Genomic DNA, 19,740 nt, shown 5'->3' with positions numbered 1-19,740 from the left:
ACAAATTCCTACCACCAATTTAAAATGTACTTATACCTTACTGCTCTTTATCTTCTGTTAATTTTACTTGCAAAAATGGGTGTGGGGGTAGTTACAGAAAAATGCGTAACCAAAGAGTTTTTCGTTTTTTTAAATAGCTATATTAAAAAATTTAAATACTTTTATAGATTTGTGATTATCATCTTTATCAGAATTATGTAACAACCACTAACCCATATAATATAAAAATTTTTAATGGTACCGTAAAGTTTCTTCAAATTTATGGTATTAATTGAAGGCACTAAAAAGGTTTCATATTTTTATACTAAATTAAAAATCAATAAATATTGCTGTCTCTTATATATATATTTTTTTTTTTTGGCAAATGAGGTTATTGAAGAAGTAGTGTAAAATAAATTACAATAATATGAGATGGCTCCAATTACTTCTTATTATAATCTATCGTAAAAAATAATAACCAATAAAATATTATATTTACCTACATCTTTAAACAAAATAAATTAATATTTGAAAACCTTGTTTTTATTAGCATTTTATTTTTTTCCTTTTACTTTTCTCAAAGACGTAAGTGACATTCGCTTTGTTACACTCATGAATGATTCTTATTACGTTTATATATTATTTTTAAGGACAATGTAACGTGATGGACAAACATAATAACTGACAGAAGATAGACAGCGTACTAAATCGTATTATGCGATAAACGTGCGGAATGCTGAAAAACATCTCTATGACGATTTCTTATCATATCCATATCACTATATAAAGACAGTTGTAAGTCGCAGTGTTTAATCAAGCTTCAACTTTGCTAGGGTGTTTCGTATGACAAAATAAGTATTATGGCATTCAGATTGGTCTGGTGCAGGAGCCAAAAATAAACGCGTTGGTCACGTTTTGGTGTGCGTCCTAAGTGATGGCGCGCTCACTGATCGGACTGGTTCGAACATTTTTAAGAGTTTCTTTCGTGCGCAGTGGATACCGCGTGCGCGGTGCGCCAACTCAAGACGTACCGAAGGTCCGTATTTAAAGAATCATCTTAACGCATACGAGTTTACGACATCCGGAATATACATCGTGTGTGAACGCGTTCTTACTATTTCTCTAAAACGGTCAGTTTTGTCATTGTAGCTTTTTTCTATTTTGATATACCTAGTCTAACATACATAAGCTTTCCTTCTCCAAATAATTTAGTTAAAGGTAGTTCAGTTGCATTCTTTCAAAACTTGACTTAAACATAGTTTAGACAAAAGTATCCATCATACATATATATGTCTCCTAACAAAAAGATTTTTCAGTGAAATAAAACTAGTTTTTAACGGATTTAATCGCGTATATTAATTATTTTAACATCCCGACGTTTCGAGCACTTTGCAGTGTTCGGTCACGGGCAGACGAAGTTTTATTTCAATGTGTAATAATCGCGAAGATTTTTCAGTGTTACGCTCTCACAAATTGAGCAAGGTTGCTCTGATTCCCGATACGATATTACAAATTGATCAGATTTCATAAATTAAATTAAATTATGTAACCGCTGACAACAAACATGAGCCTGAATTGCAAACGACTAGTAGCAAAACTATCCTATTTTGGGCTGAGGGGATCGCTTTTATCGTGGCTTTTTTCTAATCCCCCGTATGAAATATATATATTGATTATTGATACGCGCTAATTAAAGTTCATTTATCCCATATATATAATATAAAATCGATAAAATCCTGGGATATTTCATATTTTGTGAATAACATCACTAACTTCGTCTAAAATGTTCCATTTTTGGACGAAGTTAGAAAATAACTTCTCACTTAAAATCATGTAGCAACCAATAAATATCTAACAAATAATGTTCCCAAATGTAGCGTTAAATTTTCATTTGATTGTATTGCATTAGTTATTATAAAGACGTTTAAAAGTCTTAACATTAAAATAACTACATAATAACCTACGGGGTCTTTCCGTGTACCTAATAAAGAGTATTATTTATGATATGGCTCCATATATAGTCTTAATTTTTAAAAAGTGTTTGGAAACTGGGTTCATTTCGTGATTTCTTAAAGTGCCGTAAATATTTGCAATTTTAAAAGTGGCAACAAATGCGATCTGTGTAATTATAGGTCTATTTCTATACTTCCGTCGTTGAGCAAAATATTTGAAAAAAATAATTATGTTAAATCAAACTTTAGGTTCACTTTGGTATAAATAATACTATTTTACCATAATGCACAATTCGGCTTGGCTACTAATGTTGGAATGGTACTACTTAAACATCGTATATAATATGCACGGGAAGAATCACAGAATACGATGTTCTGTGATTTATTCAAAGCATTTGATTGTGCAGAGCACGAAACGCTTTTGCCTAATGCCTATAATCTAATTGCTTCATACTTGATTCAAAGAATTCACGTGGTGACTATTAAAGGCATAAAGTTTTCTGGATCTATACTAAGAATGGGCGTTCCACATGGATCAATTTTGGGTCCTTTTCTATTTTTGTTGTGTATAAAAGCAAAATTTAAATTCAAACAATAGTGATCTTAATGTGTAATGTAACCGACTCCACAGTATTTCTAGGAATCACTTTAGACTCAAATCTTCAGTGGAATCCTCATCTCAGTGGGAGACTCAGCTCCGAAACATACGCAGTTAGAAAAGTTAGACGACTAACTGATGTTGATACTGCTCGATTAGTATACTTTGACTACTTTCATAGTATTGTATTTCATAGTAGTAGTGTCTTAAGCCATTTTGCTTTGCCGAAACGCTACAAATATTGAAACTGTTTTCATACTGCAAAAAATGGCTGTCCAATCTATTTATAAATATTGAGTTCGAGACTCGCTTCTGGATGTTTTTAATAAAGTGGGTATATTTACAGTTGCTTCACAATATTTTACAACAATTTATATATATTTACAATAATATAGATCTTTTCGAAAGAAACGGTGATAATGATTGTACCACCAAGTTTCTGACTTCGCAATGTTAATACATTGTTCCTGGGGCAAGTGATTCTTTTCTATAATAAGATTACACAGTTATTTTAACTAATCCTATTAAAAAAATTAAGTCATGTTAAAAAAAAAATGTAAATACTATGAATAATCATAATTACTTATAGTAATAATATAATAAAGCTATTATAATTATTAATGATTAATACTATTAATCATAATCTTTTGATTTCTAGGCAGGATATATAAAAATTTAATTGTATTTTATTGACATACCTACTCTTTATTTAATATGCTGGAAAAGAGTAACTACTGAGTTTCTTGCCGGTTCCCCTCGGTAGAATCTTCTTTCCCAACCGGTGGTAGCTTTACATTTTATTCAACTGTATCTTAACGATTTTAAAGTACTTTTATGAATAGATAAGTATTTTTTTATTTGATAATGAATAAAATTTACATATAAATTTATATAATTATATATATTATAAATTATCGAATATATAATAATTATATGTCGAATTAGTAATATTTTCTATGTCTAAATCTCATCGTCTTTGTTTAGCTATGTTGGTGTGGCGTGTAGTATTTATAGGACAGTGCGCAGTGTGGAGCCTGTAGTCATAATCATATATAAAGTACTTAATTAGTAATTAAACAAGACAATAACTCATTATTAATAGCAAAACAACCATCCAACGATACTGAAATTGACCATATGTATACATTATGATGTAGATGGCAAGCGAGCAGAAGGCTTATCTGATGGAAAGTGACTACCTCATATGGACATCTGCAACACTAAGGATCTTGGACGTGTGCTGCCAGCCTTTTAGAAATGTGTCGGTTCTTTTCTAAAGGTTCCCAAGTAGTATCGGTTCGGTGAATTCCCGGTATCTCAAAAATCAGTTTCGTCTATAATTCTGGCTCAAAATCAGACCCTGACACTTATATATTATTTTTTACCAATTGTTGTTTCTAGCAGGTTCAAAGGTGGAGATTTCATTGATTTATTGAAATAAAGTGTGAGGCAAAACCAACGAATAATCGAGGTGAAATTTTAACTTATTGTAGAGAAGTATCGATTAAAAGCTTCGTTATCATGAGGGTCTGTGTTTTGTTTAAAACGTAGTACGAGTTTAATTAATAATACCAATGGCTTAATAGTGACAATAATTCAAAGCGTTATAGCTATAATAATACCATAATATTATTTCAATTAATAACATGAAATTTTACGATTCTACAAATAGTTAAAGAATTTATATTTATGTTCGTTGTAAAACAAATACTTCTACTTGCTCTTGATTTATTAGTTAGGTAGGTAGACACACACGTGGTCTTTTTTTTAAAATGTTTCATACGTATAATGTAGTATACATTGGTCATCAGGAATCGAAATCGGTATGACTTTTATAATAATTATATAATTTCAATATATACATTGGTTGGCAACGAGCGAGCGATATTAGGGATTTGTATCAAAATTAACAATATAATTTATTCCACACTTATTGGCACACCAACAGTACCAACATTGTTTTAGAATACGTAACATGCATGCTTAATTTTTAAAAACGTCATTTATTACAGATGGAAAAATCATCAGCTTTATTTTTCTGGACGAGTTAACATAATCTGGTTATGATGTATTTAATAGTGACCAGGTGGTGGTGCCAGTGCCCAGGCTTATACATGATTAACTTTTTAGTATAACAATGCGAAATTATGTAAAATTAATCACAATAAACCAACCTTTAAAAACGATTATAAATGATCTTAATAATAATAGTGGATTAAAAAAAAAGCCAAGACTAATTTTTGTCCGCAAAAATACTTGGGAAGAACCAAGAAAACGTACCATAATTAATCGACAAAGTTAAAAATTTTAATTTGTTTTCATCGAATATTAACATCAATTAAATTTTATTTATGTATTACTTTCTGTGTATAATTTCTAACTAAGGTTTGAATAAAATAATAAAAATGTTTTCAACACCATTTATTGTATTTATTTTAGTCACTAATAATTATATCCATTTACAATTATTGGAATCTGAAATACTCGTTTCATAATTGTCAATACTGTCTGTCATCTGTTTTTTTTTTTTTGTAATTGTGACAATAATTATAAATTTTTTTTTTACTCGCAAATTCATCATAAGGTTAATTTCTTACAAGTCAATAAACCAATGGAACTTTTACAATGGAATTTATAAATTACTAAATTACGTCGTAGTCTTCGTTTTCAGCCTCAAAATTAATTTCGTATTATTCCGTTTTTCAGTTTAAAAGTTACCGAAAACAATAACATCCGGAATTGCTTTGTAAGTTATGAAACTTTTCGTAAACAAGTTTTGTTTACCTACTCAAAATCAATAAATTTAAATTTTTGACATTATTTTCATGGAATTATACATCTAAGAATTCAATTAATAGAAATGTCTTAAATTGTATTTGCTTTAACGATTTTTTTTGTTCAATTTCAATTATTTCTTAGCCAGATCTACTATTTGGGCTTTTATTAAGTAAAACGATAAACAACTAATCACATACACTAACTATAAATTTACTTTAAATGTATCATGATAATGTGGTTTATACAAAACATATTAAACTTATTTTAAAAACTGACATCACTGATTCAATGTACATTATCTGTTATGATTTAGTGTTTTGTGGACACTAATAAACGAAAAAATGATATCTTTGATTCAAAGAAATCACAAATAAATATTGATATGACAATTTATTGTATATCTAATTTTGGTATTGACTGAGATACTTAATAAGTATTATAATAACCATTCAATAAATGTTGAAGACAAATTATGTCAAATTATTAAAAAACGTTTTATTTTTTTTGTCAGTCACATAATATTTGACACAAATTTCAAAATAAAATATACAAAAATAATCTCGCATTTTCCTAAGATTGTCTTTCGTGTTACAAAGTTGCCACTTTATAATGATTTATAAAAAAATAAAAATATAATTCGATTTTGAATACAATGATATTTTTAAATATTATAATGATATAACTAATTATAATGATATAATAATTTACATTAAAAAAATCACATTTGGTGTTAATATTAACCAGAGGTAGGATGTGGCAACTGTTTGAGAATGTTTTACTAACATTCACCCGCATTTAACCTACCAATGAAAACAATCTGCACCGTCAAGTCAAATAAGTTATTCATCTTAAAAAAAAACAATGGTAAGTTGCTTACAGATAAAGAAAATTATCAAATGGAAACCTACTTACGCTTAAGTTTTAAATATGTCTACAAATGAAACCATTTGTAGAGTAAAAAAATAAAAGGAAAATGCCTATTTCCCATTGAAATATCACTATAAATAATGTGTGAGAAATTGTTCTAATTGGTGCTTGGGCTGTCTGTGCCACTGCCGCTGTTCTCGGTATTTGCGAGAGCGGACTTTGTAAATTTATTATTTTTTTTAGCAGATTTACTTAGTGTTGCCACTTCTTTGAGTAAATTTTGAATTTTAGAGTTCATAAGATTAAATTTAGTTTCATTCAATCGTTCTTTATTTTTCATTTCATTACGAAGATCTGTCGTATCATTGTGATGCTGTGCTTTCAATTCAGTTATCTGAAATGTAATGAAATATTACTTATAATCTGTCTGAGAATTATTTTATTATAAAGAACAGAACATACCAGTTTATCTTTGGAAAGTAACTCATTATCCTTCTGTTGTACTTTCTTCTGTAGACTTGCAATTGTTTCCTTTAGTTGAGTCATTGCAACTACATGGTCGGAACTGTTAGGGTCTAATTCACCTAACAAACAGTACATATCTATAAGGAGAAACTGGTTTTAATAAAAAATAAATAAAAATCATAATGCTAAAAAATAATAAAATCTGAAAATGATTATGCATTTAAAAAACAATAAAGAAGAATAAGAATAAGAAGAATTTTATACATTTATAACTTAATTTAAAAATTAAAATCCATGTTTAAAAAATTGATAAATAAATTTTTGGCAAATGTTCACTATATTGATGATCACTATTATGATGTACATAGCATTAAAAAAACATACTATTATTATTTAACAAGTACCTTATTTTATTATTTATTTAGATATTTTTTGTAGTATGATTCTATGTAAAATTAAGGTGCTGATCAAGCACAAACATACAAGAATGCCTATGTCTATTATTTCGCAAAAACCCAGACAAAAATCCGTTCGCAATGCTTTGTTTGTAAAACAATGGCAAAGGTTGAACAATTCAACAGAATATAATAGTATAACAACATTTAAGAGCTTATCACTGATAACCAGGTACTTTATATTACACCTGGATTATAGAGTGAGTGAGCCAAAATAAATACAATCTTTTACAACAACTTAGGTTACGTGACTGAAGGCTCATTTGCACTACGACTTAAGAATTATTTTATATATCTTACAATGACAGTGTCTAGGCGTGATGGTGAATACTTACCATACTGGTAATTTTGACCAATCTTGAAATAAAATTGACCATAGACTCAAACACAAAATATTATTAGTATAAATTGTAATTGTATTAAAATCTCAATGGATTAATAATTCAGATAAGTTATAAGAAATCCATATAAGGGTGCTATTGACAATATATTTGTTAAGAAATAAATCAAACAAACCTTGCAGTGGATTTAGCTTTGACTTCTTTTCCATGGGCTGCGAATCACTAAGAGAGAGATCACCAGAGTTCATTGATTTCATCATGTCGGATTTACGTTTATCTTTGTGACTGCTTTTCGACCTTAGGACATAAGACATGTCGGTTTATTTCCATTTTATTCATTAACATATATAAAAATATATTAACTAACTTGTGTGAGCGATGCTTATGTTTATCAATAGCAGATAGATGTTGCTTGGTTCGAGCCAAAGCCCTCTTCAATGACTGGGTACACAACCAGCACAGCAACTTGCCATCAACCTGGAAGCACTTAAATATTGTTAATTATACACTGTCCTTTAATTAATCTTGAAAAGAGAAATTTTAATAATAAGCAATAATCTTATACAAAGCAAATATCTATTTTAAGATAAGATATGAAACCTTTTTGTTATCATCATGTCGATCAAAAGCACATCGCTGTTTGCACTGCTCACAAGTAACAGCAGGTCCATACTTGCGTTCCGAATTAGCACATCGCTGGCATTTATTGCCTAGAGTCAAAGTAAAAGATCATTAAATAGTATAATATAATAATTAATATACTCATTGCTTCAACCATAAAAATAAAAAAAAAGTTTCGAAGAATTTTATTGTTTGTGGCCTGGTACTAATAGGGTCAATATGAATAGCCCTTACTGAATTAAACCGAATAGAAATAAACAACAGATGTCGATATTTTTATAGATTTATTTATATATTATTTTATATATACATACAATATTGCATATTGTTATTGATAATAATGTTATGCCATTTTAGAGACCTTTTTAAAACACATTTTTAAAATGGCATATTGTGGTTTACTTTTTACTCAAAATTGTACTTTATTCCTTTAAGATTTGAATTTGTTATTATGGTAATGTCATATTCAAAGTTGTTTATTTGGTAATGTATGATTATAAAAAGGTTACAAAATCGAAATTAGGAGTTTGTTATAATAATAGAAATATAGTATTATGTAAAAATTGTAATGACTTGTTTCTATTTACATACCTATAAAAGCAGCTATAATGTTGCAATATTCACATGCTGTCGGTTTGCCATAAGCTTTAACATTAGCCTCACATTTTTTACAAATTGAAGAAGTATTTGATTTACTGAAATTCAAAATAAAGGTAAATGTGTCAACATATTTTTTTATCTCAAACATACCAAAGCATATACATATGAAACAGTAACTATTAACCAGTTTTATTATATTGAACACATTAATTTCAAAACCAATATAGACTGGTACTTTAAATGTTTTTCCTTCAAGGTGTTAAGTTAATTGTTAAGTATAAAGACTTATTAATGAAAGTTTCTGCTAACTTGAATAATGTTTTCAAATTTTAAGATGACTTTTTGACTAATATTTACATATGCATTTGAAATAGCTTATCACATGATTTGGCATATGGCACTGACCTTGTTTGTTGAAACTCAGAACGGCAATACGTACACTTGACGACCGGGAAAGAGCCACGACATTCCTGAAATACCCAGAAAATTACAGCGTCACATTTGACGTCAGTAAAACAGTAAACGTAGTACATGAGAACTTGTTTTATGAAAAACAACCTTTATATTCATAAATAAATATTATCAATGAGGGTCATATGAATTAATCTTTAAATAAGGTTTATTACCTTGCAAAGTTGTTCTCCAGGAGATAATTCTTCAAATGGATGTCTTGAGAAACAACGAGAACAAGCAAATAGAGCAGTTGAAGTTGCAGAACTCATTGTTTTAAATGATTGAAGTAATGATAAACAGATAAAAATCTTGTTACAATAACAAAGCTTTTAAAAAACACAAATAAACGCTAGAAAACTTCAAATATAAATTATGACAAAGTAGATGACGAAAGGAATAACCGCCATGATAGAATGAAGAATGAATGAAGACTTTATAATTTACTACTATATAAATTCAGGTCACTCAATAAAATGAAAATCTGTATATAAACTTTATATGTTAATTTCTAAATATTTTGTTGAACATTTTGCACTATTTATAATCTGGTTTTTAAGTGCTTATAGTTTATAAATTATTTATTTTCTGAAAAACGTATTCGGTCCTTTCTTATTAATGTTCAACAGAAAAATTAAATTGGAAAATGGTTATCGAGAATTTATTAAATTTGTCGCAGACCTGTAAATTTAAATTCACAAAGTTTAATTAAAAGATTTTAAGAGCCTTTAATAACTAACACAAACTCGGATAGTGATCAATAATTTAGGTGGTCTAAAATAAAAAGATATGAACTGTGAAAGTAGCTATTATAATAATCAAAATATTGATTCATGAATGCATTATACTTCTTGTGCTTTTATTTTCTGTGAAAATGAATGAAAATGATCTGTTAAACAAAACCCAAATGTCATTTGACGTTCAGTTGTGCGTGGTTTCATAGTGTTTGTTTGGATTTTCAAAAATGAACTTTTGTGTTATAATTAAACTCTGGAATTAAAATATTGAATAACATGCATTATTAATTAGATTACAATTGTTACTAACGGAAAAATGGCTATTCCACCGTTTCCGTCACAAGATTTGGCGAAACTCGTTTTAGGTAAGTTGTTTTTATTTGGCGGGAGCGCGAAAACCGTCATGTAACGGAATTTGTTGTTGCTGGATTCTCATTCTAATTTTCGTTTTGGATTTCAGGGTATCTTGCCGAAGAACAGTTGATGACGGCTTATGATGAGTTTTTACTGGCTAGCCCATATCTAGATGCCCTTAGAAATGAATATGACAGAATCTTTATGACATCACTTAGGAATATTCTAGCCGAATATAGGGCAATTAAAATATATGGTATAATAATTTATAACTACAGTTTGTAATATCCTACTAGTTTCAATTGGTTAATGTGATTAATTACATTGTTAAAGAGATTATATGTGAACCAATGTTATAAGCAAAAGTAATTTTTATACAGAATATGAGATTACGATTAATAGCCATTTTCACTATTTTTCATTATTGAATAACAACTAAATTGTATTGTTATGATTTTACTTACACAAATACATCAACTATTTTTTTTTTCTATTTCAGTGGAAACATGTAAGCCCTTTTTGTTAAGAAAGAAATTATTTCAATGTTCTAATCTGTTAGAAATTGTAAAGTTTCTTGTTAGTTATATAGATTTAAACAGACTACAAGCACAGGAATTAAATGTAGATAAGATAAGGTATAATTATTTAATTTTTCATTTATATTCTTAAATAAAAATAAACAGTAACAGATCATTATATCTAATATATATATATTTATTTATAAAAATACTATTTTCCAGTTCAAGCAAATATACTTCAAACACAAGAAGCAATGTTTGTGATGTTTGCGATTCATTGAGTTGGGAAAGCTGTATGTGCAAAGAGAAATCTCCTAAACCCGTATCTATGATACACCCTGCTAGTCAAATAGAGGCATCTACTTTAGAGAGTTCAATAGAAACAACAGCATTATCAGATTTGCCTGGTAAGATTAAACATATTCATGCATTATATTATATTTTCATAATTTAATTATATTAGTATTGAGTATACCTATATATTATTTGCTGTTTTCTATACCATTGTTTAAAACCTCATAGTATACATTTCATTATCTTAATCATGAAGTGATTTGCCATAAGTGAAGTAGTTTAATGTATTAAAATTATTGCTAATAACTAAGTCAAATAAATGTTATATTTACTTTGTTTCAATTCATTCAGTTCAGTTCAGTTCAACCATTGAGTTATAAAAATTTGTTAATCCTTAATCCATATTATGAATTGACATACTTCTTAAGAATCAAATTGGAATATACTTAATGTTTCTTAGATATGTTCCTTTTTTTGCAAATGTGATTTCAAAATTTATCATATACATTAATTGAATTTGACTTAAGATTTTTATGCTATCTTCAAAACTTTGATATGTTTATGTATGCATAAGCCATTTGTCCTAGATATTTAATTTCTTTACACACCTGTTATTTTTAATCAACTAATTTATCAAAAATTACAATTATTGAAACCATTCTTTAAAGTTAGGTTAGTTGAATCTTTCTGTGGCCTTATTCGTGATAAATCACTAAGTGCATTTGCACTAAGTCTATTATATTATATTAGAAATAAATTAGACTTGTTTATGGTATGTAACTTGAACCACTCAAGTTGTTATTCTTTTATCTATTTGGGCTGGTTAAAATATTCTTGAGTGAATAGATGACAAGTCTGATTTTGTCTTATATAATTTATTATTAAGGTTATAAAAAAATGCACTTAATGTTATATAAATATAAAACTGTATTTGAAAATTGTCCAGTTTTAACAAATATCAAAATTATGCACAAAAATGTCTTTATTTTTAAAGTAAAATAAAGTATAAATTAGTGTATTGTTTTTGTGTAAGCTTATATCCTGCAGTATCATACTGCAGTAAAAACTGGGCTTATGCATCAATGTTCAATTATTCAATAGAAAGTTAACTAGAACTTTCTTCCATTAAAAATTACCATTAAGGTTTACTTAAAATTGAATTATGAAAATAGATACAATAAAACTCGTTTTCTGCATGTTTTAAGTACTATGACATAAACAAATCACAGTATTTTATAGGTATTATGCATCACATACCATTTATCACCTTAATGCGTATCTTTAGGATAGTCAGCATATTATAACCATTATATAATAATAAAATAATACAATGTTGATTTTTATAAATGGCGACTCCAATATAAAAAATTGTTGCAGGATTTACAGATTTTGATGTTTGTTTGTATGAATGTTGCTTATTGTAAATTTTACAATAATCTGCAACAAAATTTGGGTTCTTAAGCCAACTCTCTCTAATTTCTATGCAAAACAATTATGATAACAAATAATTATGGTTACAAAGTTCCATAACATCACTGAATCATTCAAACCTACCAGAATTGAGCAATTATATTTTTTGTTCATATTATTAATGTTTTGTGACTCTAAGAGCTTGATGTAAAATTGATGATTTATGAATGTTTAATAGTTAATTTTCATCTCAATATTACTAATCTTTAATTATTTTTAAATATAAAAAAAAGATTCTGGAAATTTTTTAAGGGTAAATCAAGTAGATTCAAGTTATACAATTTTTTTTTGTTAAAACTGAACCTGCATAGACTTCATAAATCATTAATTAAATAGACATAGTAATCGTAGATAATCATTATAATTATCAGATAAGTTTAAATTAGGGTTGCCTAAAGTGGATTATACGTAGTTTACAGCTAATATTAAATCAGGCATTATCTAAAGCTCACATATTTTTGTCATTATTTTTGTAATGGTCATTAAAACATGAGGTTTTAAACTATCATCACAATTTAATGTATAGAAAATAATAATAAAGTATTTCAGGGTTGCCTATTCATTTTATGGCTCAACTTATTGTCTTTTCTAATTACATCAATTAAATATTTTTATACAGTTTTCAATAAATGTTTTAAACATGTGTACTTTTCCAGGTAATTCAGTTAAGAAAAAGAAAGTTACCAGGGATTCGGCCATAGAAACTGCACCATCACAAACTAGCTCTACTGAACAAGTAACTGATGTCAATTTAAAAAGTTGGGACACTAATACTTTAAGTAGTACAAGTCATGATCCACAACTGCCTTCAGTACCACCGCAAGATAATAATACTTCTATAAATTTCAATACACAGGATATCATCTCTGTAAGTATAATAATGGATACATATATGTATTTAGAAGAAGAAGCCTAGATGGCCGAGATGGATTGTGTGTTCAAACCAGATCAAACATTGTTGAGTTTTTTTGTGATTATGATTATTGAATTATTGCACTTGATGATGAAGGAAAACATTGTAAGGAATTACATGTGTCAGGTGGAATTCTGCCAGATGTGTATGTATGTTAACTGCATTGGAACTGTGTGATTTGATAAGTTCTACCTACTCCTTAAATGGAAAGAAGTTTTATGGCAATATTTTCTTGCTGTTACTTAATTTTTAACTAGTAGTCCAGTCTGGACTAGTAGTTAAAAGCTAAGTACTCCAGTGTGGTTTCCAGAAGCCAATACATGTGTGTAGATTTTGAATATAAACTATCATAATCACATTGCAACTGCAATATTTAATTAGCAAGTACTTATATATTTTATCATAACTGCAAAATAAATAATGATAATGAAAAATCTAATTTAAAATAAAAATAACTGTAAGTGAAAAAAATACCTGTATTATCTATGAATTTTGTACAAGAGGAAAGCAAAAAAAAATATTTTTAAAAATAACAATTAATTTTATTATTTTTCCAGAAGTCAGATGAGTCAAAACAAAAAATTGAAGAGTTTAATAATATATTAAATTTAGTTTGTAGCAACAATAATTCTTCACTCCCAAGGGGAAGTAGTTCTCAAGATTGTACCAACAGAACAATACCTAATGCTGGTACTTTCCAAGAATTTGCAACAGGAGTAAATGGTGCGTATAAATTTATGATGATATCTTTATTCTAAATTTAAATAATTCTATATTTATACATACATATTTGATATTCAATGTTGTTTACAGAGAGCAACGATAAGGAAAAATCAATTGTTCCCGATTCAAGTACTTCAGAAAACTTTAACAGTACACAGTAAGTTACAAATGAATTTTTCTCAGTAACTTGTGGTTCTCTGATGTTTCTTTTTGAATATCAATTTTTCTTTACCTGTAAAAGTGGTTTTTCGATTGAGTACAATTATTTATAGTATTATAAAATTTTGCCTTAGACCGAACATATCACTAATGATCTGCATATTTTAAATCAACTGTCTGGCATAGAATCTACGAGATATTAATACCATTTTTTTTCTTGAATTTTTAGGAACAATGCAAGAATAGAAAATAAAGTAAACATAAGCCAAATAACACATATTAAAGGCCCACCAAAAGCGCAATTCTTACTAAAAGTAGCAACTTCTAATTCACAACATGTTCAAGCGAGTAATACTAATGACTCAACAAAAACACCGAAAAGTGAATTACCTAAAATAAAAAGTCTCTCTAAACAGAAAATTGATGATCCAAAAATCAAAATTCTCTCAGATGTCAAAGTAGGCAAAAGCTTTAAAAGCAATAATAATAAAAAGGCTCCTCCGATAAAGCCTGTTACATCAACACCTTTGTTTCAAATGCAGACAATTCTTATAAATGGTACTCCGGCGTATAAGCACAAACCACAACAAGGAACAAACTTCAGCTACACTAAAGATGAAATCATGGCAATGCCTACTATAATTTTAGTCCCAGCATCAGGTAATAGTAATAAAATAAGCGTGATTTAATAATTGTACTGCTAAATGTTAAGTGTAATATGTTTTATTACAGATGCTTCGCAGAATCCAACAATAGCCAAAAGTTCAACAGTCCAAAGTGTAAATACAGTAGAAACAACCACTACAACAACAGCTCGGATGTTAGGTCCCCTTATGATAGATACTGTTTCTAATAATACTGCACCTAATTCTGAAACAATAGACGAACTAATACAACAAGATCCTTCAAGAGTGGCACCGGAAATGAGTTCAGTGCAGCCAATAGATGTCACACATAGCTCTGTTCCAAAAGACACAAATCTTACAGTTTCTAACAAGACCAGTACACCTCATGTTTTACCTCCAACGAGAAAGTCTTCATCTACTCCGCGAAGAACTTCACACGTTAGAGTTTTAGATTTCACAACACCTAGAAGAATATTACATGAAACTATTAATGAACAAGATACAAATAAAATTATATCAGGCGAAATAGTCAATGATGAAAATAATGACTTACCACTTGAAGATAATGTCGTCAATAACGATAAAATAATAATTCAGAAGGCTGATTCCAATACTTCAATTACGAACCTTCCAACAAACCCAAGTAGTATAAAAATTAAAAAAAGAAATTGGGATGCCGAATTACGCGCTCTTGCCGTGAAAAATGACGACGAAGCTGTAATTAAAGCAAAATTGAAACCCGAGAAAACCAAAATCAATAAAAAAAAGGTTTCATCGAAAGACGAGAATGTTCAAGAGACTCCAGAAACGGATAAACTCTCTAATAGAAATAGTAAAAAAAAGTTGACACCTAAAACGAAAAAATCCAAGAAAAAGATAAAATCTGCTGATATTGTTTTAGACCCCACAGAAGACAAAAAGCCTACAGACCAAAAAGCTTCAGATTTCCCCATGAATCCAACAGTCAATATAATAAGAGAATCAGATTGGAGCACTATGGAACCAAAGGAGAATGCAGAAAATCTAGCAGATAATCCAGCAGATAATCTAGCAGATATAGGAAAACATAATTACAGCGATGAAAGGGTCGATACACCAGAAACGGAAAGACTTTCATTACAAAATGTAATCGGAGCCAAACTCAACATATCTGATCTTTTAGAGACACCTTATAAACAAGTATTGTATGATATTCAAATGGAAACTCCTAAGTTTTTAGGCGCCGATTTACCTGACGACCCCATTTCAGATATTAAAATTATGAACATACCAACACCACGATTTTTAGCTACGCCTAAACCAGTACAAGCAACTCCATCCTCATATTCGTCCCGTCTTACTGATTATTCTAGTGGAGGTTCATATTACAAACCAGACGATCAAGATTATATTCCAGCACCAGAATTATTAGAGTGCGCTGTTACTGTAGTTCAAGAACCAATTAAAATTGTACATGAAAAACCTAAAGTAAAAAAGGTTGAAGCCAAAGAGAAATCCCAAAAATCTAGTCGGCCACAACGGAAGTGCACTAAAAATGTATCTTATAAAAGTCCTAATATTACGGCAAGAACCAAGGATCTTGAAAATCAGGATGTCGCTTCTGTGTCAAGTGAGACGAGCAATACAAGTTTACGGGAAAGGAAAGCTGACAAATCAATAGAGCCACGTAATCGATTAAAGGCTAAAAGTAAAACTGACGGTAAAAAGTTTATTACAAATATACCTAAATCACCTTTAAAAAAAGAAACGCCCAAGAAGTATATTAAAATAAAAGCATTTCGAAAAACACCAGTTAAAGAAACGCCGAATAAGGGAAAGAAAAAAACTGCAGACTTATTTCATACGCTTTCTGCAAAATCATTGTCAAGGAAACGAACAACTAGTAAAGAAAAAAATACGACTGTTGTACCTGTTCTTACTGCTGTTCCTACAAAGTCACGAAGAAAATCATCAACGCCTAGAAAACTACATTGCACAAAATCTTTTAATTCAGACAATCCTAATCCAAATTTTTCTGATTTATCAAAAAATACGGAGAAACTAACTGGAGTTGCTAGCGCGTATTGTCCTCAGGATTCTGATACTGAGCAACAGCCTCTTCGGTGGTCTGATGATGGTTCTCAAGACGCTAAGTATAAGGAAAATCAATCAGTATCTAATGCTGATAATGATGACATTAGTAAAATAAAAGAATACATTGAAAAGTCAGTGCTAGAAAAGCAGTTTTCTGAAAATGAAGGAAGTTTGCACATCGATTTAGTGAGAAGAGGTTTTGATTTTGAGACTGCAAAAATAATCGAGCGTGATTTGCTCGATGCGACCCCTGTTCAAGACACTGCAGTACAGTCTACGAGTGACATCACAGGTTTAAGTAAAATTGAGGTTCCTCAAAGTATTAGTGATAAGGTCGAATCTGATGGCAGTATTACAAATAATTTGCAAATAGTACAAGATGAAGTTGATGAGGAAGAAGTAGAACTTTCGATTCACGAATGTTATGAAGAGTGCAAGAATTTTGTTACATGCGAATTTGACAAGTCAAGCTTTGTACCTAGAGTTGACATTTCAAAATTGAAAGATACATTTTCTATGGAAGTATGCATAGAGGATGGAGTATCAATAAGGCTTAGAGCGACTCCTTTTAAAGACTTATATGAAGAAAATTTGATCGAACCAATTACAGATTATAGCAAGAACGAAACAGAAGCAGCAGTAAGTTCAATATCTAATATAGATAATTTGTATACACCAATGAAAGATCGAAGAGCACAGTGTTTTGAAATATTTGATTCAACATTGACTAGTATAGATACACCTTTGAAAAGTGAAATTAATAAAGATACTGTTTATGAAACAACAGTAACTGAAATAGTTCTAGAAGTTGAAAATATAGAAGTGAAAGAAAAATCAGAAACGAAAAAAAGGAAAAGAGCACAAAGTGGGGCCTCCGATGAGTCGCTAAACAAAAAAACAAAACCTGATACTCAGTACTTATTAAACTCAGCCAACATACAGAATATTGATATAGAGTCAGTATTGAGTAAGTTACATGGACCTTAACAGACTGAAATTGTTTTATCATTGTATTTTTAAGTGAAATCTACGTATGAATTAAGGACAATAGTTTTAATAGAGATTATGTTGATCATATATATTATGTAAATAAATTTAATGATATTCATAAGTCAATTTTTTTGAATATTATGTAAGTATGTTTCTTAATCGATATAAAGTAAATAAAATACGTGATATTTACGTGTTTTGTAGTAATTTGTGTGAGACACAGTGTTTTTATATTTTCTAATAAAAGTAATTACCTGTTTATTTCGTATCTACTTCGGGGTAGATTTGTAACTATTCGTAATTTAAGCCGTTATAATGTTTGACACACCTCAGTAATATCAATAAAAATATTATTTTAAACTAAAATCGTTTTTAATGATTATATATAGTGTAAACGAGAAAAACGACGAAGAGAAACGACGCTAAAGTAGGTAAGCCAGGTTAAGTAAGCTTTTTTTATTTTATTAATTAATTGATTAATTTCCGCTCTCAGCTTCGCCCGCGTGATTAGGTGTTAATTACCCTATATTTTCGGTATCATTGAAAACGTTTGTACGAAATTTCATTATCATCGGTTGAGTAATTAAAACCTGAAAGCGTTACAAATTCACTTCCGAATTTATAATATTATTTGCTATTGTAGAATTTAAATTTTAGTTTTTATCTTAATGTTCTGTTGCTGTGTTAGATATTTAACTCAGGTTTCTTGGCCTTAATTCAGCTATTAGTATTCTGTGTGACATTAAATTTGAAAATTTTATACAATTAATTATTATTTTTTATAATTGGGCATATTTCACTATTTGATTATGTAAATCTATATATTATATATATATATATATATAACCAAAATACGACTTACAGATTAATCACGAAATTTCAGAAACTATAACATCTACAAACTTGAAATTTGGCAGGTAGGTTGCTTATAGGTGTAGACATCCGCTAGAAACCGATTTTACGAAACTCCATCCCTAAGGAGTAAAACGGGGTTTGGAAGTTGATGTTTTATAAATTTCGCGCGGGTAAATAATTATATAAAATTTATAAAAACTCTGTATTTTATTTTATGCTAATGCCTAAGTTATATTAAAGTATTTCGCCTTGATTGAAGATGGAAGGCTCATACAAGTTCAAGCTTGTATATAAATTTCAAAGAGTGATAAGGAAAGCAGTTCGTTTTTTATTATTTTTATATGTTTTTATTATTTGCAGATTGGAAAATGGCCCACCGCTGCTTATAGTCATGAGTGCTCTATGTAATATTAACCATGTTATAAATGATGTAAAAAGTGTTTCGAATGCTTTTGGGTTATCGTGGGACCGTGATTAATTAATGATAATTAATGGTTGTAAAAACATAGCTTAACAAATGAAGGTTTTTTACACGTTACGACTATTTACATAATACTAGTTGTCGCTCGCGGCTTCGTCGTTTTTATAAAAAGGAGCCTGTGTTTATGGTAAAGCCTATGTCCTACCTTGGAGTTAAAGTTTGCATTATATAAAATTTTATCAAATTTTATTTAGTACTTTGTCTGTGAAAGAGTAACAGACAGACAGACAAAGAGATTTACTTCTCTATTTATAATATTAGTTAAGATTAGTATCCATAATATAACTGATAAACGTACAGACTCAATATATTTTGATATAACCGACCGTAAATGTACTTTTCTCGAGCGAAGGACTCTTGAAGGGTAGTATTCCATGCCTGTCCAATGCGGGTTGGTAGACACAGGATTAAATCTAAAACATGCAAGTTTCCTCACAATGG

General features: G+C 29.2%; 2 protein-coding genes across 5 annotated transcripts; one reads left to right on the top strand and one right to left on the bottom strand.

The window, feature by feature from the left end:
* Positions 1 to 4,935: 4,935 nt before the first annotated feature.
* On the bottom strand, positions 4,936 to 9,522 carry LOC125065264 (protein FAM76A). Of its 4 annotated transcripts, none has more exons than XM_047672782.1 (8): positions 9,283 to 9,522; positions 9,062 to 9,126; positions 8,648 to 8,751; positions 8,036 to 8,145; positions 7,803 to 7,921; positions 7,611 to 7,732; positions 6,637 to 6,776; positions 4,936 to 6,568 (listed from the first exon to the last, which is right to left on the bottom strand). In XM_047672782.1, exons 1-8 carry the CDS (start codon positions 9,376 to 9,378, stop codon positions 6,332 to 6,334), a joined length of 993 nt encoding a protein of 330 aa, XP_047528738.1. In that variant the 5' UTR covers positions 9,379 to 9,522; the 3' UTR covers positions 4,936 to 6,331. The 4 variants fall into 4 exon arrangements, with proteins under 4 accessions (XP_047528738.1, XP_047528740.1, XP_047528739.1 ...); XM_047672784.1 differs by having other exon boundaries at positions 6,637 to 6,758; XM_047672783.1 differs by having other exon boundaries at positions 7,803 to 7,912.
* Positions 9,523 to 10,020: 498 nt separating this feature from the next.
* On the top strand, positions 10,021 to 18,282 carry LOC125065367. The gene is made up of 9 exons (XM_047672929.1): positions 10,021 to 10,208; positions 10,304 to 10,453; positions 10,697 to 10,832; positions 10,938 to 11,122; positions 13,136 to 13,347; positions 13,950 to 14,115; positions 14,206 to 14,272; positions 14,504 to 14,934; positions 15,007 to 18,282. The coding sequence occupies exons 1-9, from the start codon at positions 10,160 to 10,162 to the stop codon at positions 17,958 to 17,960; spliced, it is 4,350 nt and encodes a 1,449-aa protein (XP_047528885.1). The 5' UTR covers positions 10,021 to 10,159; the 3' UTR covers positions 17,961 to 18,282.
* The last annotated feature ends 1,458 nt before the right edge of the window (positions 18,283 to 19,740 follow it).

This window comes from Vanessa atalanta, chromosome 7 (assembly GCF_905147765.1).
Source record: "Vanessa atalanta chromosome 7, ilVanAtal1.2, whole genome shotgun sequence".
NCBI lineage: Eukaryota > Metazoa > Arthropoda > Insecta > Lepidoptera > Nymphalidae > Vanessa > Vanessa atalanta.
This window is presented reverse-complemented; position numbering and strand designations above follow the sequence as displayed.